The following is a 26,617-nucleotide window of genomic DNA, read 5'->3' on the forward strand; positions in this document are numbered from 1 at the left end:
GAGGGGGGGGGTCATTCTAGATTTTTCGAATCTAAGCACCCCCCCTCACTTTGGGCATCGCGATCGTGAAAAAAAGGGAGTGCTTAGAATCGGGTAAATACGGTATTTAATCTACTACTACAGTAAAAAATACAGCGTCGAATTACTCACATAAGGTAACTTCGAGTTTCATCTGCACATCAAACAACATAGACTACTGTCTAGAATGTGCCACTTGTAGCAAACAATACATAGGTGAGACTAAAAAACAAGTTTGTACAAGACTCAACGGTCACCGCGCAGTTACAAAGCACAGTTTACCTAAAACAGTAGCCAGCCATTTCAATGAACATGGTCACGTATTCGACCAAGCAAGGCTCTACATGCTGCAAACAAATTTCCGTTCACCTCATGAGAGGAAGTATACGGAATCATAACTCATACACAAGTTTGAATGCCTACACCTGACAGGAATTAATGTGGCACATGGCAACTTAGAATCTCTAAAAGCTGTAACTTAAAATCTGAAATTCTCATATCATCAACCAAGGCACAAAAGACATTGTGCCACCAGCCAACCTTAATTGCCCTTAACCTCACCTATTCCTCTATTACCAATTTTTTTCCTGCCTACTCCACAATTTAATACTCTTCCACGTTTTTATGCATATGCTATCAACTATACAATCCATTTTCCCATATACACTTGCCCCCACCTGCTTTTACTCTTGTCACCCTCATATTTGTTACTTCGGTTTCAGTTCACCCCCCTCCCCTCCCCCCTTTTTTGTCTATTTTTTATTTTTTTATATTTTAAAACACCCTCACCAACATATTCCAACGTCTCAGACACCAGGCTACCTTTTTCGGCACCTCAGTCACACAGGGTGTCACCACTTCTGTATACCGCCGTGACGACGCTTGTGTTGAGCTACTCGGGCTAACGTCCCTTGCGAGACCAAACCACTGCCTTCCAGCCACCCAATGCATTGCACCCCAAACTCCTTGTCACCATCTTAACTCCTTCAAAATTACCCGACGCATTGCTGCTACGCTACTCAAGTCATTGTTTCAACGGATGTCTTTTTGGGTCTTTTTTTTTTTTGACTCACGCACTGACTGGCTCACCGGCTCTTCTAAAGCCACAAAAGCATGCCGCCAATGAGACCTCTGAATGCCCCCAAACCTCTTGCCCCCCCCCCCCCAACACCCTCCCATGCCCTTCGTTTTCTTTTCTTGTTCTGTTTTTTCCCCTCTTGGTCTCCTTTCTTTTCTCTTTCTTTTCTCCCTGCCTTCCCTCTCCCACTCTTGTCCCTTCTTGGGAACCATGCTTACAGACATCAGGCGAGAGCACTCACCTTCTTTGCGATCTCTCCCTTTACAGCCACCACAACCAACAGCACATGACGTCGCTTACTAACCCATTAAAACTAACATGCCGAGGATAACGAAGCCACCTTTGACAAAGATAGGTCCTCCTATCGAAACGTTGGTCAGCCTTTCTGAGGCACGTTACCCCTGTTTATAACCTTTATACCACAGTCCCCTAACGTAGTTGCATTTCATATCAGCAGCTCCCCGGCAACAGTTTGCTTGCAATAATTTCACCTCTCTAGCCCCTGCCAATTTCCTGATCTTACATGACATATTTCAGAGCAGGATAACTACATAAAAAGGCTGCTCATGAAATCCAGAAGGAAGAACTTTGCCCATGCTCAACACCTAGGAATAGCTGAATGAAGCCACATGTAATCAGCATGATTCCCCATCCTACGAATACTTAAAGAACTTGAAATGCCTAAGCAAAGCTCAGTGCACCTCAAGAATGGAATCATCTCATGAAGACATGCACAAAAAGCTGAACAAACAGCGAAGCTAGCATCTGCCTGCCACTACTCTAAGCAGATGTCAAGCTCAACAGCACACATGGAGGTTAAGTGATATATTCTTAGCGATACATGTAGTAAAGGTTCCATACCTGTGATATAGTCTTCTTGGGCACTTGGGTGCATAGCTGGGCATTTTTCTGTGTTCCATTCTCTTTTCCAGTGTATGCTAAAATACCTGAAATCACCTCTGTAGAGGACACAGATTTGGCATTAAGTTCAGGTTGCAGCTCATCTTTGGGCACATGTTCTTCAGAGGCCGTCCTTTTACTACACTCTGCATGTCCTGTCTGTAGCTGCTTAAATTTGTTGGTAACTCTCTCAACAGCTGACTGCTCTGGTGATTGTGCACCTTGTCGTCGAGTCCCTTGAGCACCAGCTGGGACCCCACTTGCTGTTAGTGCAGCAGACACACTTCTAGTGATCCTTCTACAAAAGAAGTATAAGGTAAGTGAATTTTACTCTCACAGACTGATCATACAGTCAATACACCAGACCTACAAAATAGAGCCTACAGGCCACATGTGGCCCCCTCTTTGACAATGTCCAGCCCATTGGGCAGATGAGATTGCCCCGAATCTATACAGCTAGTTCACAAAAACAACACAAAGGAATCGTATGCAGCATATTAGGAAGATGAAGGTTGCGTCAGCATGCTTTCCATGACGAACTCATTACAGGAAGTTACTTGGGTTAACAAGGGTAGCAGTCATAGCAACTTCACAGAAAGATAAAATTAGATTTCTTGCTCCAATATTTTTCAAAACAAATGTCAGCTCTGCACATGGTTGTTCTATGCACTATTTCCATATGTGTATGGCAAATCCTTCTACATCCTGCAAAATCCTCATGTTTTTATAGCTGTTTCTGTGACTGCTGGTTATGTATTTGCCTGTTCCATGTTTTTGTAGACTGGCAGCTCCTACCAATGGCATGAGTAAATAGTGCACAACATTATGTGGAGCAGAATTTATCCCAGTGATTAGTTCAGCCTTTAAAAGAAGTTTCATTTCCAATGGCACTACTAAGTAAATATAACTGATGATCCTCTGCAAAACACAAACGTATCAGTCAATAACAAAAAAAGGGGTTCAGTGCTTTTACTTGTTAATTTTTGGCCGCATCTTCATTCAAGCCATGCTAATTTTAGCATCATGCAAGACGTCCTCAAATGCTAGCTTATTCAAAGACAGTTGTTGTGTAAACCGGCTTCTTGCTTCATTTCTTTTAATTAGCACAACAAGCAGTCCTTCATGAAAAGGCAACCTACAACCTAATCACTTTTAAACTATCCCAGTAATGCTGGCAAGCCTCCTCTCTCCCTTTTTTTTTTTTTTTTGCAACATACTTGAAATTTTGCTCCTCTTCATGGTCGGTATCTGTAAAATAAAACGTTGAGACAAGTCGGAAACATGGGCATCACTGTGCACAATAAGCCGTGCTAAAACATTCCCATCACCATCACTGGGGATTTTTCAAAAGTTCTAAGATACCACTTGCACAGGGATCATATGGCTGTCATATGGTACAGCGAACAGTGTCACCTAATAATGGGAATTTCTTTAAAAAATTAAATTAAATTATGGGGTTTTACGTGTCAAAACCACTTTCTGATTATGAGGCACGCCGTAGTGGAGGATGCACTTTAGCAGGGAAGAAGTTTGGGTGTGTTGGTGGGATACAAACAGACTGGGATACATAGCGCAAAAAATGACACAGGGACAAGCAGAACACAGTGTTCCTGTGTTCTGCTTGTCCCTGTGTCATTTTTTGCGCTATGTATCCCAGTCTGTAGTGGAGGACTCCGGAAATTTCAACCACCTGGGTTTCTTTAACATGCACCTAAATCTAAGTACACGGGTGTTTTCGCATTTCGCTCCCGTCAAAATGCGGCCGCTGTGGCCAGAATTCGATCCCGCAACCTCGTGCTCAGCAGCCCAACACCATAGCCACTGAGCAACCATGGCGGGTAATGGGAATTTCATCTGTGACATGCGAAGCAGACAACACTTCAGAGAAGGAGTGGTGGACACGAGACACAATTAGTGGCTTTTACCATTGTTCTTAGACAGTTTACACTTCCCGACTTTTACCAATGAATAACAAGTTATTCGTACGACCGATTCCATGCTTACTAGATGAAGAGGCACAAAAGAGGCATTAAATAAGTTGTAAGTGGAAAATTAAGAGCCTAATTCAGAGTCTGAGCTAAACTAAATGAAGTATAACAAGATTTGTCGACTTAAAATGTGATAAATACTTAATTGTCTTATTACTCACGATGTTGACTGCTTATTAAAAAAAATTTGCTGACTTTGTTCTGTAGGGATGCTGCAAAAATGCACGCTGCTTTATATGTGCAGCAAGAGTGATCTGCATAACAGAAAAATGTAGATGTTCATGAAATGAAATCATGAAGTATTCCTGTAACAGCGGCCTAAATTTCAGCTGCCATGTTTAGTGGTGGCACTGCTGCTGGTAGGTCACAATAATCGAGCGGGTACAAAAAGTCAGCCTCTGCAAAACTGGCAGACTGTATTTACATTTGGTTGTGATCGGCTTTGCCATAAATTGGATGCAAATTAAAAATTGTAAATTTAATGGTGTCAATAAGACAATCTACAGAACCTCTCGAAATTGGGCATTTACAATAAAACCGTGAAAGTTTGCAGGTATATATATGGCAGACTTGCAGCTCCGCCCTCTTGGCCTCTTCTTAGAAAACAACATGCAACTGTCTTGTTCCTTAGCACAGAGCCTTATTGTGTTGCGGTCACTTTGTGGTTGTTTCTGGTTTTGATTACATCTCGTGTGTGTCTTGACGTGAACTATGCAAACACAGAAAGAGGACTGACAGTTCACAGTCTTGTTGATTTCTTTACCAGCCTTGCCAGCTCGAATGCCAAAAGTACATTTGTGAATTGTTCTATATCCTGATGAGGTGAAAGCATCCATGGCATCTTTTCATGATAAGCCTCTCCATTTGCAGGGGTGTGCGAATAGTGATATTTGAGACCGAATAGAATAGTGCCAGAAGCAAGTCGAATATTGCATAGTTCTCGAACAGTGAACACCCATTATCACAATTAATATGAAAAAATGTTCACATCCTAGTGCTCTTAAATTTAGCAAGGTTCTGTCATTACATAGTACACATGAAGCACTTATTAAAAGCACAAATGGAGCATTAGTGGCAAACAAGTAGTTTCTTCAGTAAGAGCGTGTGAATGATTGCTGCATAGCCAATAAAGTATAGCTACCTAAGCAACGTAGCCTGCTCCACTATGCAAGTTCTCGTGTTTTAGGTCTGGCTATACTATGGCCGTGGGGATAAAAATTTACCATACTTTTGCTGCAACCTTATGTTTAATTGGGTGCAGTTGATGTTTTAAGATGTTCGAAAAGTATTAGAAAGATATTCAAATTTACTAATAGTGACTATTCGGTTCAAAGACCAAATCAAATAGGACACTATTTGATTCGTCATTTGAAAGTTTCGAATATTTGCACACCCCTATCCATTTGATGTGCTTCTACAATCAGCAAAGCAAACCCTCCGACAGCAGTGTAAAACTTCCGATCTCGCCGTTTGCCTTATGCAACCAATGCTGGTCTATGTATTTTATCTGAAGAGTTCTATTGCTGCTTTTAATGGGAATTTCATGTAATACTTCAACCTGCTGCAGCTATGGTGTTCTGCTTCTGAGCACAAAGTTGTGTATTTGATTACCAGCTGCAACGGCCACATTTCAATGGAGGCAAAATGTAAAAATTCTTGTGTACTTGGATTGAGGTGCATGTTAAAGAAACCCAGAAATTAATCTGGGGCTCTCCACTACAGTTTCTCTCATTACCCACTGTGCAGTTTCTGTGTATTGTCTTTCTGACCAGTAATTAAAGCTTCTCGTATGAAGTCCGAAATATCACTTTAGACAGTGCTAACACAAAAACCATGGAAACAAATTAGAGACATGATTAGGTTACCACAATTATGGTGCCAGCCTTTCGATAGCCATTAACATTGCCATGTTAGCAAAAATTCCTATCACAATAAGCAAAAGTAGCAATATGCAAGCAGAACAGGTCTCATTTGGCAAGCACACTTCATGGCATTGAAAAAGAAAGGGGGGGGGGGAAGGAAGTTATGCTTGAGTTTTGAATGGTTTCATAGAAGTTGCACAGAGGTGCACACCCTTGCAATTTTTTAAATAATATCACGTGAGCGTTGACCGCGTGGCATGTCAGCAGCCTAGTAGCGGCGGGATGCAGCGGGATTGGCGACAGTTACGCAGGTGCAAAAGGCGATTTCCAAGGCAAGGTTCTGACCATGACCTACTGGTACACCAGACCTGCACAGATATCTGGCTTCTATAGGAGCCGCTTGCGCCCACTCTTGTTTACCCGTTGGCTGTCGCTGTGACTTGTATAACCTGTTCGTCTGCTACTCTACGGTTGACTGGTGCGGCGTTGCAATTAGAATGGCGGATGTTGTGTTGTGACGAACTGCTTGCATAATTGATTTATGCGAACCCAGTGACAGTGTTGTCACAAGGCTTTGATTGGTCACTTGGCTCCAAACGTTGACTGCCTGAACCTGAAAAATGTTGGTGCATGTAGTCCGCTGCTCTCTAAAATAGCATTAAACAGCCGCTCCTATTGTCTTCTTTACACAGTAGCAAACCGAACAGATCTTGCACATTAAGTGACATTGTTTATAGAGTTTGTAAAGTTCACAGCAGTTTCATTGTATACATTGCAAGGTTCACTTCTGCGCCCTTTAGAAATTGGAAACCACCATAATGTTCGATGACAGGGCTATAACAGAGCGATTACCACTCATTTTAACTTTTAAATTTGACTGGGCCTGCTCTCCTCCAGTAGCATCTTCGCTCATGCCAGGCTTTCCGCATACTGCTCAGCGTGACTTTTCAAAAGCACTTTTTAATGGTCCGCTCTTAGTTAATAAACGTCCTTCTGCAAAAAACGTGTGAAAAAAATCGGTAGACGGGAGCAGCGGAGCTAGCGAAACGGAAGCAAAGCAGGTACGTCCGACATACCTTTAGACACAGCCGTTATTATAATCTCAGTTGCTCTCTTGAGGCCTCCGTATGTCGGTTACATCGGTTACAGTACTTGTAAAAAATCAAATTTATCATCGCGACGAAAAAAGCACACAGCAACGAAAAAGTGCCCCGCAAACTCAACACCAGTCTGAACCTTGCTATTTCCAGTTCGAATGATGTTTGCTGCGCTGTTCGCTTCAGGAGTGCCCCTCGCCGTTACAAGGCCTCTGACACGCCGTATGGTCGACGCTAACGCGATATTAAAAAATCGCAAGGGTGTATCTCATCGCGCGCCTTGATCACGTAAACAAGCAATCAGTTAAGCCGGCGGTAGCGTTATAATGTTCACAAGGTCGCTTGAGAACGATAGCTTGAAAACCACGGCAACAGACGACCGCTCAGCATCTCTCTTCAGGACTCGTCTGCGTCACATGTCACGGACGAAGTCAGCGCTACAAGTTTTCAGTGTGAGTAGTGTAGCTGACCTAGTGCGGTCGCTCCGGAGTGCTTTTTTCGCACGTGCACCTATGCGGGTATGCTCCGAAACGACTGCTTTCACCGCTTCCAAAAATGCGCCCCCAAGTGGACCGGTTACTGCTTATCCTGCTTGCATTCTTTGAGTAGCTCTCACTTAACAAAAGTAGACTGAGAGTACCATAACAATGGTTCATTAGCCACGGGAGCCCAACCGACTATCAGGCAGCCAACCAAGGCCACCACTGTCGCCACTGTCGCCCACCACTGCCACCACTGTCGCCCACCACTGCGAACATCTTTATTGCTCGGACACTTTAAAAAAAAATTAAATTATGGGGTTTTACGTGCCAACACCACTTTCTGATGATTAGGCACGCCGTAGTGGAGGACTGCGGAAATTTCGACCACCTAGGGTTCTTTAACATGCACCTAAATCTAAGTACACGGGTGTCTTCGCATTTAGCCCCCTTCGAAATGCGGCCACTGTGGTCGGGATTCGATTCCGCGACCTCGTGCTCAGCAGCCCAACGCCATAGCCATTGGTTGTTCTAGATTACTATTCAAGCCACTGTGAAATGTGCTATTGAATTGGAATGAAGTGTAGTACACTTCATGGTGGTGGAACACATCCTGCGTTCCACCACCAGGTCCAGTTCCATTATGTCCTGGTGTTGAGGTATGCTTTGTCCCAGTTCAATACGATTGACCAACAAGCCCACATCACCACACTTGAAGTACGCACACGCTTTTGTTTCTGTGGCACATGTATTAAAATTAAATTATGGGGCTTTACGTGCCAAAACCACGATCTGATTATGAGGCACGCCGCAGTGGAGGACTCCGGAAATTTCGACCGCCTGGGGTTCTTTAACGTCAGTGGCGTAACAACAGGGGGGGCCGGGGGGCCGTGGGCCCCGGGTGCACGGGGCCAGTAGGGGGGGGGGGGGGGGGTGTCATATACGTCTGAAGACACCCGAAAATTGTCGATATCCTCGCCTTCCTCGACTACACCGGGGGGGGGGGAGGGGGGTGACAGAATAGCTAAAGGCCCCGGGTGCCAGACGACCTAGCTACGCCACTGTTTAACGTGCACCTAAATATAAGTACACGGGTGTTTTCGCATTTCGCCCCCATCGAAATGCTGCCGCCGTGGCCGGGATTCGATCCCGCGACCTCGTGCTCAGCTCGTACACTCTTAGTAAAAGGCGCAAACGCAAACCAAAGCTCCCGCGCTTCAGAAAAACTGCACTACGTAGACAGTACAGAGAAGCACGCACTGCGGACAGCATTGAAACAATATTCGCGTGAACTGCATCTCCGCTTACGTGGGGCAAGCTGATATACTTGCAGCTTGCCACACGCAAACACACAATATTCTTAAATGCTTTCTCACGCAAGAATATGGAAAAACGTAACGCACCAAAGTATTGCTCAAGTTGTTCGGGGTCCTCGTCAACTCCAGAGGTTAGGTCGACATATTTGGGGCAATTAAAGTCCCACTGATCCATCTTAAACGACTCAGGCGAGGATTTACCAAAGCACAATGAAAGGAAAGCACGCGCAAGAACGCTCGTCGCGCGCGCCGGCGTATTCGAAAATCCGTGTTCGACTCTGAACCACAGAATCAAGAACCAATCAGCGACTGCAGCAAATACAAAGTGATGATGATGGTATGAGCTTGGTATGAGCGTCCCTTTTCAAAGGGAGCCTACCATTTTAGAGAGACATCCTATTTTGTAGCGCAATAGAAAGTCTGCCAACCCAAGTGTCCAAACGTGTAGTGGTTTCCTTGGAAAGCGAGCAGAATTTTTTTAACAACATTTTTTGATCTGTGGAGTTCATGGACGTCACCAACACACAAAATCAGCAACACTGATTCCTAGACGCTAACACTAGCCGTTCATTTGAGGGATCGCCAGTCGTTTGTGCGCAGGCGCGAGTAAGAGCGGGCGCGAGAGAGAAAATCTGGGGGCTTTTGCTCCTTGACTCTGCCTAGGCACTACGGAGGAGGTTTCAGCGCGCGTTGCGTGCGTTTGTCCCCTAGACATGCCGGCATTGCGGGGTGCGGTCGAGTTTACGCTCCACCGCTGTCTGCTCGCGCGGTGAGGCAGGGGCACTGACGCCCCATTTGGTGATAGCTTGTCTGAAGGGGCAAGTTAATTTCTGACTGCGGTGTTGTATAAGTAGCGGGTCGCTGTTTTCGTCACGACGATAGATTGGATTTTTTACAAGTACTGCTACAGGGGGGCACCTGTAACCGGCAAACGGAGGCCCCGGGAGAGCACCTGAGGTTACAGTAAAGCAGGCGGCGCAGGATTTTCAGGGTATCCAGGGGGTAGCGAGGGGATCAAGGCTGGAAGCAGGGCGGCACGTGGGTTGGGGCCGCGGAGGCCGAATCGTACCAAGGGGAGGCCGAATCGGGCCGGCTGTCCGGCCGATCTTATACACTCCTGGCACGCGCAGGCCTCGGCGAGTCCCAACCCACGGACCAATCTGGGTTCTAGCTTTGGTGTCCCCTATGCCACTTTGGTTTCCTGGAGGCGCCGCCAATAATGCGATAAAATGACACATTGTTGCAATTAGTGAAAAACACGGTTGAATAAATACAATTACGTCCAGCCGCCAACTTGTGACCCCAGTCGAAAAAAACAATTGAAACCATTTGGAAATATCAATGGGTCCAACTGGAAACGGCAATTTCCAATTGGACCAAGTGTTTTCTCCAACAGGACCATTTGGACCAGTTAGAACGGCCAATTGGTTCATATGGAAACCCTCCCTTCCAATTGGGCCAGATGGAGTCTCCAGCAGGACCATTTGGGTAAATCCGAATTGCCACATGGTCCAATTGGAGTTATCAAAACCATTTGGATAAAATTTAAGTGAGAAAATGTTAATCTCTCTTGTGTACAAAATTTGCAGATTTCTCTTTTCCTTTTGAGATTTCTCTTTTGAGATTTGGACGCGAGATTCGAGATTGGATTCGTGAGATTGGAAGACACTATTTGGCATTTGGAGGGCAAGTAAATGGGGAACAACCGTAAAAAAAAGTGGTCGCGATGTATTGATCATGTTAAATAGTAAAAAAAAAAAACTTGCACTTTTTTATGTGTTTCTTAAACACACGACTCAAACAACTTTTAGGCATAATGCAATTTGTAATTTAGCAATATTGTTGAAATTTTATATTTCACATCTCTGAAATAATTCTTCCTTGGAATTAAATTTTGTCTCAGCGTCATTTTTTCTTGGTGACCGAACGGGACAGCATAATCGACATCAACATTAGCAACATGTGCTCGTGTGTGCAGCAACCATGGCAGCAACAAAAACAGTCGTGCATGCGTGCTGCACTACATTCTGCCCTTTGTCCTGATCGCCTTGCGTGCTTCGTGCGGCACGAAATCGACAAACATTTGGCAATTGTGCCAGTGACAGACATAAAGAATTTCAAGCCTGACGACGACTTTTCGGCGGGTTTTTATATGGTGAAGTGGACAAACGCGGCCGGCACGTGTGCCCACTACCTTGCCAGAATTTTGCAGATCGGAGGTAAGTTTCCGCGTTTCCAAAGCTCTTGTAATTAATTTGCATTACTGCACTACACGAGTGCACGGGTCACGCACACTCGTTTGAGTTAAATGATTGCACAGATATATGTATACGCTTTTGTGTAATATAGCAAATATGCATGATGCACTGAACTAATTTCGACAAAAATGCTTCAAGTGTATTGCATGAGCGTTTCTTTAAAAGCAAGGTTTCCCCGAGAGCGTCGTGACAGCACTGGTGAAACGTATGAATCACTACGTGGGGGAGAACATTGCTGACATTGACAGAACAGCGAAAAATATATACTGATTAGAACAATTTTCTTGCATTTGCTGCTTGAACCTTAGCTACATAAACCGCAAATTGTGACTCTCTTCAACCTGGTTGGATTGCTGGATATTAAAATTGAGGTGCCTTTTTATCTAATGTCAGCTTGCCTGTCGTGCCAGCTTTTGAGGGCAACAGGTTTTTCAGGATTCCATACACAATGCTGTCTTTCTTTTTTATCCATTTCTGCAGGTTGTGGCGCGACTAGACCAGAAAAGGACCATGAACAGTATCCCGAATTGCATTTTTCTCAGTAATAAAGCTTTAAATCCTACTTTTCACTTGTTGCCTCATTGTCACATGTAGTTATCATCTTAAGGAAGTAGTGGCTCCTTGTGTGATATGATGTGAAGCAAGAAAAGCATGGGGAAGAGTATTAATGAAGAGATTCTCTTTCTGTGCTGTTCGTATTGTATTGCATCATATTAGATCACAATATATATGAACCAACTAGCCGAGCAACACGTAATAATGTGGTTCCTTATTGCTGTGCTAGTTTGCCAGATTCACACAGCGCAGGCAGGCGGTGCACAGTCGAAACCATTTGACCCGTCGAGCGGCTCCATTTGCACCATTTGGTTCCATGCCAATTGGCCCAATTGGTTCTATGCCAACTGCACCATTTGAGCCAAATGGTATACAACCAATTGGTTTTATGCCAACTGCACCATTTGAGCCAGATGGTATACAACCAATTGGCCCAATTGTTCCAAGTGGCCCAATTGGGTACTAATACACAAATGGGACCAATTGGAAACAAGTGGAAATTTTCCAATTGGGTCCAATTGTTTTTTTCAACTGGGACGCGCAACACCAGTCAGAACTTTGCCTCTGAACATACGTCGGACAGACTTTCTCGCGCCTGCGGCGCTGGTACTGGGTCAGTCATCGTTACCGGCGGTCTTTCAGCCACTTGAGTTCAACCGCGGTTGCTAAGGAGCTCTGCCTTCTAGATTTTCAATATGGGCGTCTTGCGCTGGAGTTTGAGGTATAGTAGCGCCTGGTGGCGGCACACGAAACGTTATCTGGTTAGTACCGGCTTGGGTAGTATTGAGCCCTGGCTGTGGCGAAGCACGTTTCTAGCCCGAGTTTTGCGTCGATTCGCACCTTTTTCTGCCCTGTTGCGAGTGCGAAAAGGCTCGTCACTTCTCACAGACCACGCTGCGAGCTAGCGGCAGCATATATATATATATATATATATATATAGTTTAACGAAAACGAACTCTCCGTGAGACGTAATGCTGGAAGCAGAAGGAATCGGCGACGCCGATCCGGAGAGACCTAGCTCAGTCTCAAAAAAGCGTCACCGTCGTTACTTCTGCGTCGTGGGCTGCCATGAACAAGAAGGCCTGAATCCTAACATCAGATTCTACCGTTTTCCTTCAATGCCTCACGAAGCGGAGCGTCGGGCGCGCTGGATAGCTGCAGTTCGTCGCGCTGGGTAAGCGAAACTTCGCGCCATGCTGACTGCTTCGCCTGTCTTGAAGCTTGCTTGATTATCTGCGTTGCTAAAATTCGGTCTTTGTACCTACAGTCCCGACGGCAGACCGACATAGCAACAGGAATGAATGGTGATTCACGATTCGAGACCCGGCCACAGCGACAATTAACAATTCGACTGGTGCGAGGTGGTGAAGTGACCACAGGTGCGTGCAAATGAGCACAAATGGTCGGGCTGATTCGGCGACAACTCACTACCCCCACTACGAGCAGTACAGGTTAGAGAGTTAAATGTGCTCATTCTTGACCACAAGCCAGCACGTTGGCAGCGCAACAACGTAGTATTGATTGCAGCACATCGATGTTCGAGCGCTGTCGTTAAAAGCTACATCAAGCCAGCAGCGCACGAGCTCGCGCTGCAGCGCGATTCGCACGTACGTTACTACGAGCTCATATGCATTGCATCAGTTATTTATCAGTTGCTAAAGGGACAGATGGCCGCTACTACATTGCAAGCATAACTACTTGTCTAGCGGCATGCAGTCAACAAAGATTGCAGGAGGCCCGCCGTTTCGCGGCATGTCGAAATACCGCTGCCGTCGCGGCGCGTACGATCGTGCGCTCGAGCAGTTCCGTACACATGATGTCTGCTTATCGCTGCTGTCGACTTAATTTATAGCAAGCATTTCCTCGCATTTGTGCGCCTGAATCTAGCAGCGTGCAAACCTTAAGGTTACCTGAAGTTCGACTTCGTACGCGACTCGCTTCACTTGCGATTGACACCGCGCTAAAACTTCGCTGCTTATTTCTTGAACGGCGTACACGTATTCGGCGTTGCATAATTTATTGCCTTTACGCAGCGTGCCACCCCTGAAAAAATATTCTGTGCCCGATATTCGCTGCAAGCCGTGGTACAACAGAACCGAAAGTGGCAGGTCCATATTGTAAACGTGCTTTCCGAAGCAGACGACCGAGCTTTGGTACTACCACGGGTACTACCCAGTTCAGGACAGAGGGCGCTTTTTAGCACCATTTTCGCAGCGCCCCCTGGGCAATGCAAGAGCCCCCGGGCTCTACTACGGTCGTTGCTGATCCCACAGAAACATCTGTGTATGCATCAAGCAGCACACGCAGCTGAAACGTCTTCGGTCATCGCGGTAAATTAGTACGGAACGGTAATACCGTACCGTATACCGCACTTACCGTACCGTAATACGGCACTGCTAAAACGATTTACAAAGTGTACATCGGCGTAACGCGCGAGAAAGCTACGATCCGCCACGACTTAGCTGGCTGCTTCACCTACTTTGTATACCCTCGACCCCACTCCGCTTGCCGGCACGCCTAGGGACACAAGCTTACAACACGCGCTAAGAAACCTCCTGCGTAGTACCTAGACAGGGTCATAAATTCAAGGAGCAAAAGCCCCCAAATGTTCTCTCTCGCGGCCGCTCCTACTCGTGCCTACGCACAAACGACTGGCGATCCCTCACATGAACGTCTCGTGATTGAACGCGCCACATGGCGCCACGGCATCACTTGGCGCCAACATCGCGCCTTCTCAAAAGTCCCTAAACGATCAGGTCACGTGAGGGATTTTTGTACGGCGTAAGCTGCTGACACGCACGTGGTAGTAGCGAAATGCCATACTAAAACGCTGCTGCCACGCACGGAAGTGACGTGAGAGTTATGATGACGTTGTTTAAACAAGTATGACGTGTTCCGGTTTATAGTTTTGCGCGCGCTGCTGGAGCTGCTTCAGCTTTTCAGCTTAGCTAAGACACAATTTTACGGTTTCTTACTGTATTGTGTGCTATAATGTTGTTCTAGTTGCGCTGGAAGAATCGGATGGTGTTCGAACTTGCGTTCACGAGCGACACTTGGACGCAACGCTGGAGCAGCTCGTTTCCTTATGCCTTGCAGCGCGTTGATGGTTGGTAGTGTGGTCTTATGTAGCTCCTGTTACGTTTTTCAGTGCTCTTGTTTGTTGAATTTGCTGTTGTGAATGGGGCACATGTTGGCTTTCAGTATGGCAGAACTTTTTTCTCTTATGGTAAAAACGTTTAAACGCGTTCTAAACTCTTGTCGCTGCAGCCAGAGTGCGGGAAGCCTCGAGCTCGCTTCTTCCCGGCGCCGCCCCGGCTTCGAGGGCCGCCGGGGACCTTCTCCATCGGCGTTGCCGCCGCTGGGAGACGACTCTCAAAAGTTCAGAGTTGGCAGACCGCAGCTCTGGGCCATCCGGCAAGCCGAAGGTGCCGCTCGAGTTCAAGGACTTCGAGCCGCCACCTGACAAAAACTGCCGGACCATTCTCTATTAAAGTTTCTTCTTCATCCTTCGTAGGATTGCTGTTGCATATATTGCCCGAGTAAGTGCTGTTGCAATTTTTTTACGGCAATGTCGCATTTACCTCTACTGTTTCTTGTCTTGCATCTTCATGCTGTTTCCCTGTTTACCTCGGATTTTGGTGGCTAGCGAATCGCGACTTGCTTGTGCACCTGCTCGTTACAGTTCAAAAGGCACATGTTGAGCAACCTGAATGTAAACTATGAAGACAAATATTGCAAAAGGTGGCCCAGCCACTCATAGCTCTACTTTGGTTCAATTTTGTTGTAAAGTTTGGCTGTCTTGAAGACCGAGAAATTTTCTTAAATTTCTTCCAGCTAGTTTGCTAAGCTGCTATTTAGTATTGCTTCTTATGATGGCGCTGTGCGAGGTACCAGGTTTGCGCAAATGTTCCTCGCAACTTGTTTGTAGACATGACGTAGCTTCATTGCAGGAACCTGCATTTTGTTATACATGTGAAATGCATGCTAATATGACCAGTGTGGGCTTGCAGGTCCATGCATGCCGCTCTCAAGCAAATGCAGTTTCCATTGTATGAATCTTCCTTGACCTTGCTGCACTCCACAGGGCTTGTTTGGTTAATCCTTTTGTCTGTGCAATAGAATGCTCATAGGTCTTGAGCTTTACCCTGATCCTTTTGTCCAACAAAAAAAAAAAACTCTTTAGGCATTGCGTTAGGGAACATATCTGGGTGATAATGTTACAATCTCTGCCTCTATAACCTTTCTTTTCTCCCATCTTCAGTGAAGTTGTCAACCACCTGTCCCTTTGTACGAACAGAGTGCCATGCATTGACAGAAATTCTCATCACAACAAGAAAATCTCTGAAGGAAATTTTTGAAACTGACTAGGACTTCGTCTTGGGCAAGTTGGTGAAATCTGCGACGCATCTTTTTTTTTGTGCGCAAAAAGATATTTATAGAAGAAGGACGCATGAAAGTGCGAACTACCAACTGACTTAATGATTCAAAGGATGGAAGATAGGGTACAAATTTTGTGCACATGCAAGAGGCGAATGTTGTGACAGTGCTAGTTTGTCTAGTAATGCTACAAATCGGCATTAAACAAGTGCACTTCTGGGGAATTAAGGCAATTGAAGTGCTACTGACATGTGCACCATCTCTCTGATAAAATATTCCTTCGCGAGTTCATGTGCTGTTTTGTTGCTACTTCTGCCCAGGATCACAATGTTGGAAAGCACGGCTCACATGAGCAGGCCTTGCAATGTGCGCTGCACCATCCGGTTTATTTAAATTGTTTGAATGCTCCCTCAAATAGTCATTTAGGCATTGGGCCGTTTGGTCTACATAGAACTTGCCACAGCCGAGAGGTATCTCATAGACCAACCCACAGCACAATGCAAAATGGTTGGCATGATTTTTCATACACCCTTGTCTCGTGGTATGAGAGCCACTAGCAAAATTATTTGCTTTCACGTCGATAAATGTTGTACACTGTTGCACACATTTTTGGCGTGACAGAATGGGTCTTTTTTTTTTTGCATGAGTGCGAACATTCATAGCGATGGAAACACAAAAATTGTTTCAAGTGAGGCACTAGATCACCCAGAGCAACAATCTAAAGAAAACATGTATTTTATGTTAATCTTGATTTATTAAACAATTTTCTCGCCCTAATGTGGCAAAGAGGACATCTTAACCTCTACACGGACAGGCAGAAGAATGACAATTCCATGAGAAATGTCAACATATGAGCATGGAAAGCGCAGTTGCCAGTGATGTGAGGACTGACGACTTAACAAGTACCACAACGCGGAATGGAAAGCGTATGCGTCAGCTCCCGCCTTTTAAAAGGTTGATGCTCTTATTGAACACGCCAATGCCATGCTGTGCCCCGACCAGCTTCAAAGCCGCAAACTGCACTGTTTTGCAGTACGCTGCGACTGCAGCCCACTTGTTGCCTGATGTAGATTCCGGATTCCGGAAATGGGCTGAGAAGGTCTAAGCCGGCACGATGGAAGGTCTTGGTAGGGATGTCGAGCGGCTGCAGGTAACCGGTGGGGAGCTGGGAAGGCTTCTTATGTCGTTGGCAAAGTTCACAAGTGGGGACACAACATCGTACAGAACGGGCAAGGCCCGTCCAAAAAATACGGCGACGTACACGGTCATAGGTTCGAGATACGGCAAGGTGTGCTGCCGTTGGTGCGTCGTGAAGCTCTTCTAGAACAGTGGAGCGGAGGTGTTTAGGTATTACAAGTAGAAACTCAGAGCCGTCCAGGTGAAGGTTACGGAGGACGAAGAGGCGTAGAGCAGCATCGGCTGGAGAATGTTCAAAATGGTCTATGAGTGCTCTGATGTAGCCGTCATGATGTTGCTCGTCGGCGAAATGAAGCAGCTGTGATACAGAGAATACACAAGAAGCACTGGCAATATTGGAGGAGTCAAAGTTGTCAACAGGTAACACGACAAGCAGTCAGCGTCTTGGTGCAGGCGGCCAGACTTGTACACCATGGAATATGAAAATTCTTGTAGCCTCAAAGCCCATCGACCAAGCTGGCCTGTAGGGTCTTTTAGTGATGAAAGCTAGCAGAGAGCATGATGGTCAGTGACTACGGAAAAAGGGCGACTGTAAAGGTAAGGACAGATATTCGCAACTGCCCAGACGACAGCAAGGCATTCTCATTCCGTAATGGAATAGTTGTGCTCCGATTGTGCTAGGAAGTGGCTCGCATAAGTAATAACGCGATCCTGTCCACGCTGACGCTGGGCTAAGACGGTACCTACGCCATGACTGCTGGCATCTGTACGCAATTCTGTAGGGGCATCAGGGTCGAAGTGGGCGAGAATGGGTGGTGAGGTTAGAAGAGTGACGAGACGAGAGAAGGCGGCGGCTTCTGAAGTACCCCGCACCTCCACCAGAATGTTACGTGTGAAAAGACAGACGAAAGGGGCTATTTACAGGTTATTTACACTGGAGCCAGGCAGCCAGGCCGACCCTCGCTCGCACTAAGAGCTGCGACGTCATCTTCGTTCTCGTGGCGGCCCGTCTTTTGAGCATTGCTCGATGATATTGTAATAATATTACTGCGAATAGAGCTTTTGTAATTGAGAAACTGAAGTAAATGCAGGACACAATTAGACACTCCCTTAGACATTCAAGTACTAGCCAGATGATGAAGGCACTCCTCATTAAAATTCTGTCACTGGAACTCATCTACTAGTAATAAAAATATCGCTGCATTGCATTATAACATGAAAGAAAATGCTTCTTGTCTAGTTCTATTTGATTTTTAGAAAAAAGAACCTATTGAGGTTACCCTTGAAAGCATCGCCCACGCTTTTGTGTTTCAGTAGTTATTATGTAGTGCTGAGCTGGCTTTTCTGGCTCGCGAAACTTGCACAAACTTCAAGTCGCAGAGAATTTTATGTTCATGTGATGTCGTGGTATGTCTGAACAGCCCATGCCACTTGACCAAGAGCAGCTGCAGTGGTGAATCCAATGTTCTGTCTTGGGTCGGTTGCTCCATGGCCGCACGTACGCATTTTTCGTAGAAAGCTGTAGCGCCATTTGTAGGGCGCTGTTTTACTCACCGATGAAAGCAAAGGGCAGTCGTGGCGTATGCAACGTCGCCACTCCCTGCTCAGGAGCAGGTGATTTGAATTCCTCTCTAGGTATGCGGACCCTTCAGACGCAATTTCCTCGTAAACTAAGTCTTGTTGGCACGAAACAAGCACTGTGAGGTTTATGGAATGCTACTTTAATAGGCCGCATCTATTTATTTATTTCATACATACTGCTAGCCTCCATTTCGAGGCTGTTGCAGGACATGGGAAAATACATTGCATCAAAATATGAATGGCAAACTTATACACTTGTTAATATTGTAGTTTACGAGAAGATGTAGTTGAGCAATACAATAAGAGGGTGTGACCTTCCTGAGTCAGCCCTTAAAGGTTAATGAACAAAAATGCAGAAGCATAAGGCAAACAACAAAAAAAGTACACCAAACCAATTACAAACATATTGCAGTGTCTGTAGGCGATACTTATAAGTTAAGATGCGTACTCAGACCTATTTTTCCAGCATAGGAAGGAAATCGTCAGGTGAACAAATTATATCACTAGGCAATGAATTCTAATCACTGATTGTCTGAGGAAAGAAAAAATACCTGAATGTGTCTGTGTGGAACCTGTATTCAATTAAATGTTTAAGGTGTTTAGTTCTAGTGTTTCGCTGTTCAGAGAAAGATACATATGCACCACTGTGTAATTTGTAGCCCCCATTAAGGAGGTGGAACAGAAACTTGAGGCGTAAGAATTTAGCACGCTTGCAAATAGTACTATAGTCCACTACTACTTAGTAGTCTGCTTTGTATTTTCCTTTAATGTCCCATGAAATGACCATATTAGGGAGCACTCAAACAATTCAAATAAATTTCAAGGTGTGCATCTTGGCATGCTTTGCAAGGCCTGCTAACGTGAACTGTGCTTTTCGTGTGTTATGATCTTGGGCAGTGCATGAGTTCATGGAAGCATACGGTGTTAGGACGATCCTGCATGTGTTAGTAAATGTAAATTATTTTAATTGCATGTAACCTTAGAAGCAGGCTAGTAGCCAATAAACTCTTGTTTGCTAAACAAAGGCATCGAGGCGGTCAAAGTCAGGGTCGTTGACCATTTGCCTGCTCCTAACCCCAATTATTGGCAAATCAGTTCTGTAGAAACCCGCAAGATCAAGGAGGGTACACGAAAAGGAAAATTCTTGAGACCCATATGGGTTTTTAAAAAAAGGCGGTGACTGGTGACACGCGTAGTAGAGGCGAAATGCCATACCAAAACGCTACTGCCATGCACGGAAGTGATGTCACATTTTTGACCACGTGATTGTGACGTTTAAACAAGTATGGCGTGTTCCAGTTAACAATTTTGCTACAGTTTGCGCGCGCTGCTTCCACTTTTGATCTTAGTTAAAACATAAATTTATGGTTCCTTAGTGTATTGTGTAGCAAAATATGCTAGTTAGTTGTGCTGGGACAACCGAAATGTGCCTGAGCTTGCGATCATGAGCGACACTTGGGCCCACGCCTAAAGCAACTCATTTCCTTATACCTTGCAGTGCCTGTTATGGTTCATAACGTGGTTTTGTGCAGCTTACTGTTCAGTTTTTCAGTGCTGTTGCTCTTGTTTGCTGAATTTGTTGTAAATGGAGCTCGTGAGTGTCTTCAGCTTGGCGGCACTTTCTTCTCTTATGACAGAAAGGTTTAAAATATTTCTAAACGTTTGTTGCTGTCGCTTACTTGAGTACGTTGATCGTGAAGACTTTTCCTTTTTTTTTTCCATCTTTCGTGGGGCTTTGCATAATGTGCGAGTAAGTGAGCTGTCGCAAATTTTTATGGCACTCAATGCAGCGTTTACCTCTACTCTTCTTCTACTGTACGGTTTCCCTAATCACGGATTTCTCGGCTCGATTGTGAATCACGACTTGCTTGAGAACCTGCTAGAAAGCCCAAAGAAGGCTACAGCATCTACATTCTGCGCCTGCTCGCAACACTTCAAAATGCACATGTTGAGAAACCCTAATCTAAACTATGAAAACCAGTATATAGGAACGTGTTCTACTCAGGCTCAATCTTGCTCTCAAATTAAGTTTGTCTTGAAGCCAGAATGCGGTGCAGCTTGTTTCCTAAACTGATATGTATACTAGCATTGTTGTTTCTTACGCTGTTATCTGAGGCACCATGCTTGCACGAACATTCTTCGCAACTTGTATGGAAATACGACGTAGATTCATTGTAGGAATCAAGCTTTGTGTCCTGTCCTTCTCTTGGATTTTATTTTCGCGCTATTCTTGAGCTCGAATCAGGAATTTGTCATTGTAGAACCTGCACTACGTAGATGTGAAATGTAAAGACACTATACTGGTAGGTGGGTGTACGCAAATGTGTAAGTTTCTAGGCTCATGCCAATCAAGAAAATGCCAATTTTTCATCCCGTGAGTCTTTCTTCACCTTGTGGAATTTCGCAAGCCTTGTTTCAGTCATCCCTTGGCATCCGTTGCAGCAGCTCAGTGTCTATAGTGCCCTGCTGAGCACAAGCTCAGTGGTTTGATTCCCGGCTCTAACAGCCACAGTTTGATGGGGGTGAAACGTAAAAACACTTGCATTTGAGCTTTGGGCGCACTTTAAGGAATCTCCGGTGGTCAAAATAAACTAGAACCTACGATGTAAACCACAGTGAAGTTACATGTCAAAACCTCACAGTTAAAGTAATCTCTTGATCTGTATAACAAAATTCTGATAAGTTTTATCCCTTAGCATGATCCTCTTGTCTAATAAAAACTTTTTAAGGCATTGTGTAAAAATATGTTTTGGATGACTACTGAGTATTTTTTCTCAAATCTTTTTCAGCACCAAACCGAAGAAGTTGTCGATCACTTTGGACTTTTCACAAACAGGGTGTTGTCCGGTGATTGAATTTCTCTTCACACAAGGACAGATTGTGAAGGAGATTTTGTAAACTATCAGCAGCAGTAGAGAACGAGGCACAAAGAATAAAGGAAATTGATGGACCCAATTTTCTGTTATTTACTATGTTGTGAAGGAAGCAGACAGTGAAGCTGGACAATATGTAGGGGAAATCATAATGTAGAAATAATAAGTAAAGAGGAAGTGAAAGTTGATAGAAAGACAACTTGCTGAAGGTGGGAGCCGAACCCCCATACTGTGCATTAAGCATGCCGTGCATTGCCAATTAAGCTACTGATGTGGTCGTCCTCCCATTTACTTGGCTATCTGTGTATGTGTAAGGGGTAGTCCTGGGAGGGTTGGCCAGCACTGCTTCTCTCGGCCATGTCAGGGGATGTGGAACATCTCTAACTGATGATGTCAAATTGTATGACTTCAGGATTAGGCAACTGGACAACAAGCCCTTAAATGCTCCCTCATGGCATCAAGGGAGCCAAAGAAAATACCTTTGACCACTTGCTTGCTGCAAAGCTGATTTACTATGTGACTCCTGTTCTTAAAAAGGGATGTTCCACATGTGCTGTTGTTGGCTACGAGTGGTCCTGGCTAGCACTACTAGTGCTCTTTTTGTATGTGTACACAAATACATAAGAAAGTGAACAAGGAAGGGCCCTCATGACAGCTTAACTGGTATAGCACAGTACGTATAATGTGGTTCAGCTCCCACCTTTTCATCCACTTTCATTTCCTTTATTTCTACATTTCAATGAAACACAATTTCCCCTGTGCTTTCTCTGGCTTTGTAGTCTGTTTTTTCATATAGTAAAAAGAAGGCTGCCTCAAGTTCATACAGGCCGCTTCAGTATTTTTGTACAATCCCATAAGAAAAGGCATTTGTTCCCCTCGGCTAAAGAAATACAGAATCCAGGTTTGTGCAATTTATCTGATATGTCCACATTTTGGGACAAAGTCTTCATGGACTATCTGGAAGCAGTGGCGAAGCCAGTGGGTAACAAACTGGGCACAAGCCCTCACTCCCCCCCCCGTGCACACACACACACACACACATACAAAATTTCTATCTATATGGGATCTGCCCAGCTCCCTTTCCGTCCGCAGTCATGTTGGTGCAGCCCGTCCACCTGCTCTCCCTATAAAAAAAATTTTGGCTATGCCACTGTGTTGAAATATGTGCCACAGTAGTCATCAATGTTTTAAGAAATTGAGGAAGAAGCTAAACAAGTGAAATGTCGAAGAAAGTTCTCAGGTGTGTTGCTCATGCATGGCAACATGCCAGACTGCATGGCGAAATTTGGTTTGCGATGCACTCTGGCATGTTTGAAACATGCGTGCCAACTGCACGCTAGCCTAGCCTGATCACTACTGCTGTGCACAATTAAAGTCATGCTTTTGACATCAATTAAACAGTAATCTGATTTAGAGAAAAGCATGCTTCTGCATACTTTTGCCCTTTCACTTGCTGGCTCTGCTGGTTGTTGCCAAGCTGGATGATCGTGTAGCTGGTGGATCGGCATTCCTGACCCCTTCAACTTGAGCACAAGCCTCAGGTATCTCCTTTTCTTTTGCACAACCTATACCTTGCAGCAGTTGTTGCAGTTCATAGTGCACGTCTGTGCAACTTGCACTCTACATTCCAGTTTTGTACTTTATGTTTTGTTTGGTTTGCTGTTGGTTAGCCCTCATTAGTCCTACCACACATCTACTGTTCTGAACCATGTTCACGATATTTAACTATATAAGGAACTTCCTTGTTACTTGATTTGTCTTTTACATATGAGAATTGGATCAGAACTACCCTACTTTGTTCATACATGGTCAATCACACTCGTGTCTTGTTGGTTAGCAGCTCCACAGTGAAGCATGTCCAATAGTGTACCTTATGTGATTTGGATGTGTGGACAAAAGCACAGGTGCACACCTCGCATTTAGCCAGATATTTTATCAGGTGCTGTATTTTCCAACCACTTATTTAATTTACTAGTTTTACCTTTCATCTAAGTGCGGATGCTACTGAACTGCTATCACTGGGGCTGGCAATATTATATATAATATATGCTACCTTTGCAACTTGGTCCCTGTGAAAGCTTGAAGAAAAATAATCCTATAATACAAGCAGTCACATAATGTACCCCTGGAAAAAGATGGTTCATTTGCAAAACCTACTCGACATAATTTATTAATAAAAAGAAATGGGGTGAGACAGATGGAATGCCCTTCCTGAAATTATAAAAGGCAAAGTAGACTGGTCTCATTTTTTTCTACACCACCACAGCTGTGGTGCATGCTGGTAATTGCACTACAGCTGAGTTGCGAACAGAGAGCATATAAAATGTGTAATCCACCGAGTCTTTTTGATCATAGGCAACAGTTTTTTTTGTTGAAGCATTGTGACATTATAGTAAAGGAATAAACTGTTGCGTCCCTGTATGCTGCAATGAAATGCAAAGGAACAAAATTCTCTAAGTCTTTATTTCTTTCAAAAAGACAACAGCTTGCCACAGGAGCACATGTTTAAGGACTATAGGAAATTAGCCTGACAGAAAAGCAAGTAAAATTTTTTTGTTGGTTTGATTTCGTGAAAAACTGCTGTGGCTGCTAGTGCAGCTTGTAAAACTTAGGCAAATGGAACGTGGCAATCGTGCATTTTCACCACAATGGACACGACGATGCTGTGAAAGGCACAAAGATGTGAACAAATGAAAGGATCAATCATGTGCAGTGAAGTCTTAGAAGTAAGAGAGGCTTTGAAGACATGCAGCAATACCAGATAAATATAACGGACAAATGAGCATTCAGTATGAAGTGCTGCTCACACGGCCAGGCTTGGCCATTGTAAACAAGAACAAACATGCATTGCTCGGTCTGTATACCTGCGCTCATCTGCTATACAATAGTCCTAGCCACATCCCTGACCATCAAAAATCTACCCATTCATTTAGATGGTTAGATAACATTGCTTTCTTGAACTCCTGGCATTGTTGATAGACAGCACTTTAACTGCAGGGCTACAGTTGCGTATTAGTGAATGCGTGTTGTGACATAAGCAGATTGTAACCACTCGGGCTCAACAAAGAATTAACCTCACGCTCATATATTCAAGAAAAATAACAGTTCACCCAAGCATTTCTATACTTTCTGCAGGAAAAGAAAAATGCAATAGAAAGCATAACCAACGCTTCACAACCTTGCATTCAACTGGTCACTTTTAAGCATTATTGCTCATCTTTAAGGTCCTTTAATGAATCAAGAAAACGTGCCAACAAGCACCTTGTAACAAAAATCGTGCAACCCAACTTTGTTGCTTCGTACAACTATTAGAGTGCTTGAAAACAGCAAGTCAAATAAGCCATAAAGCTTACCATTTAAGAAAATCCTTTGCTGGGCTAGTTGGTTCATATCAGTCTAATAGCGGAAAGTGCAAACTTCAAACGGGACAGAAAGAGAGTCCTGTGTCTGTCTCTCTATCCATCTCGTTTGAAGTTTCTGCTTTCCTTATTCCATTCAAAGCTTACTGCTTCCAAGTTCCTCATAGTGTATGTGATATTAACCATTGCAAAAGCATTTTCTTCAAGCAAATAAACATCATTAAGTAAATTTCAATGCATGTCCTTATATTTAAACATGCATGCAGATTATATCCTTGGTCGAGTCACTGCTGAAATGTAAACACATGACCACCACCATTTATATGCAAGGTGTCGTAATTTGGGATTGTCAAGCTTGGATATTAATGCAAAACGTCATTGGAGAGCAACTTTTTTTTTCTTCCTTTATATACTTCCTTGAGTATTTTCTGCCGCAAACAGAAAAGAATCTGCTTCACATAGCTGGTGCATGTTAACAGATGCAAGCTTTGAAACACATGCCATTCACATTGAGATAATGAACTTTCACGTCTCCAGCCCCTCAACTTGGCCAGAAGTGTAGTCGCTGAATATGCACTCTGACCACCACCACTGCTTCCACAAAACTCATGTTGGTGAATATGCAAACTCTATAACTATTACGCAGTGCCTTCCCACCGTGTTCCAAATTCTCCTAAGAACTACAAGTAACATGGCAGGAAAAAAGCATGCATCTGCGTGCTAGGCATGGTGAGATTGGTCTATTAGGTGCTAAATTGCAGCAAATCCATTGCCTTTGTTGCAATACACTATAAGCAAAGCTTTCCTGAATCATTACATTTACATACTATGCAAAGAGATACATGATCTCTGCACTTGTTTTTTATTTCTATACCATCTGCTTTAAATGCAAATGAAAGGTCTCATATGGCGTTATGGTATGCAACGACGACTTGCAGCTGAATGCATCATTTTGCAACTGGTGACAAAAGCATTGTGAGCAGTGGTATATGTACGTAGAAGTATGGCTTTTAGAAAATTTAGCAACGTTGAGTCGGGTATTGCTAAAAAAAAGTTTGTGAAACTGTTTTGAAGGTGTTAAGACACAGCAGTGCATGTCACAAAGATGCATGCATGTCTATGGCATTTGCACTGCCTTGCAGCATTGTTAGACATCATATACTACAAGCATAGCCTCCCATACACTTTTGTCAGGATTATATTGGTTATGCTGGGCACCTCGTAAATTTTTCACAGTCATGCTAAGAAATTTACTACTGCACCCAAGACCCAAACAGAGTTTCCTTTGTCTGTATCTGACCATAACCTTCGAAATCTTGTAGTGAAAGGACACCAGGATGGCAGATGCTTAGAGGAAGTTTATTCAACGGAGTCCCTGAAGGAGGCAAAATTGTCAACCTTAACACTGCTCAAAGAAATCACTGATGTAAAAAGTTTTGCATTGCTGTTCCATGTTTCCTATTATTTGTATGTGGTACCTGAAGGTAAAATATTAATAAAGCTCTTGAAGGGAACAGTGCTAAAAACAGGACAATGAGAGGAGATCCAACACTGTGCTGACTAGAACCAATATTTATTGCATGTTGATATCAATATATACTGGATGTACAATTGGGTGCAGAAAAAAACAGATGATGACGTACAATATGATTGTTAAGAGAACGAAATCACAGGCTGAATAGATGCATGATTTTACAGCTGTGTAGCGATAGTGGAGGCATGCCGACACAATTTTCAGA

General features: G+C 44.3%; 1 protein-coding gene and 2 long non-coding RNA genes across 3 annotated transcripts in view; 2 read left to right on the forward strand and 1 right to left on the reverse strand.

Moving 5' to 3' along the window:
• LOC142559750 (uncharacterized) overlaps positions 1–9,030 on the reverse strand; it is an 88,397-nt gene extending 79,367 nt beyond the window's left edge. The window contains exons 1-3 of the mRNA XM_075671356.1: positions 8,826–9,030; positions 3,214–3,244; positions 1,958–2,294 (exon numbers count right to left, since the gene is read on the reverse strand). Of these exons, the coding sequence (XP_075527471.1) occupies positions 1,958–2,294; positions 3,214–3,244; positions 8,826–8,913 (456 nt within the window). The 5' untranslated portion in view covers positions 8,914–9,030. The remainder of the gene's footprint in view (positions 1–1,957; positions 2,295–3,213; positions 3,245–8,825) is intronic.
• A 1,533-nt stretch (positions 9,031–10,563) lies between these two features.
• Positions 10,564–11,563, forward strand: LOC142559768 (uncharacterized). Its single transcript, XR_012823244.1, has 2 exons — positions 10,564–10,957; positions 11,477–11,563. It is a non-coding gene; the product is annotated as an uncharacterized LOC142559768 (long non-coding RNA).
• Positions 11,564–14,326: 2,763 nt separating this feature from the next.
• LOC142559772 (uncharacterized) lies at positions 14,327–15,060 on the forward strand. The gene is made up of 2 exons (XR_012823245.1): positions 14,327–14,657; positions 14,819–15,060. It is a non-coding gene; the product is annotated as an uncharacterized LOC142559772 (long non-coding RNA).
• The last annotated feature ends 11,557 nt before the right edge of the window (positions 15,061–26,617 follow it).

This window comes from Dermacentor variabilis, chromosome 1 (genome assembly GCF_050947875.1).
Source record: "Dermacentor variabilis isolate Ectoservices chromosome 1, ASM5094787v1, whole genome shotgun sequence".
NCBI lineage: Eukaryota > Metazoa > Arthropoda > Arachnida > Ixodida > Ixodidae > Dermacentor > Dermacentor variabilis.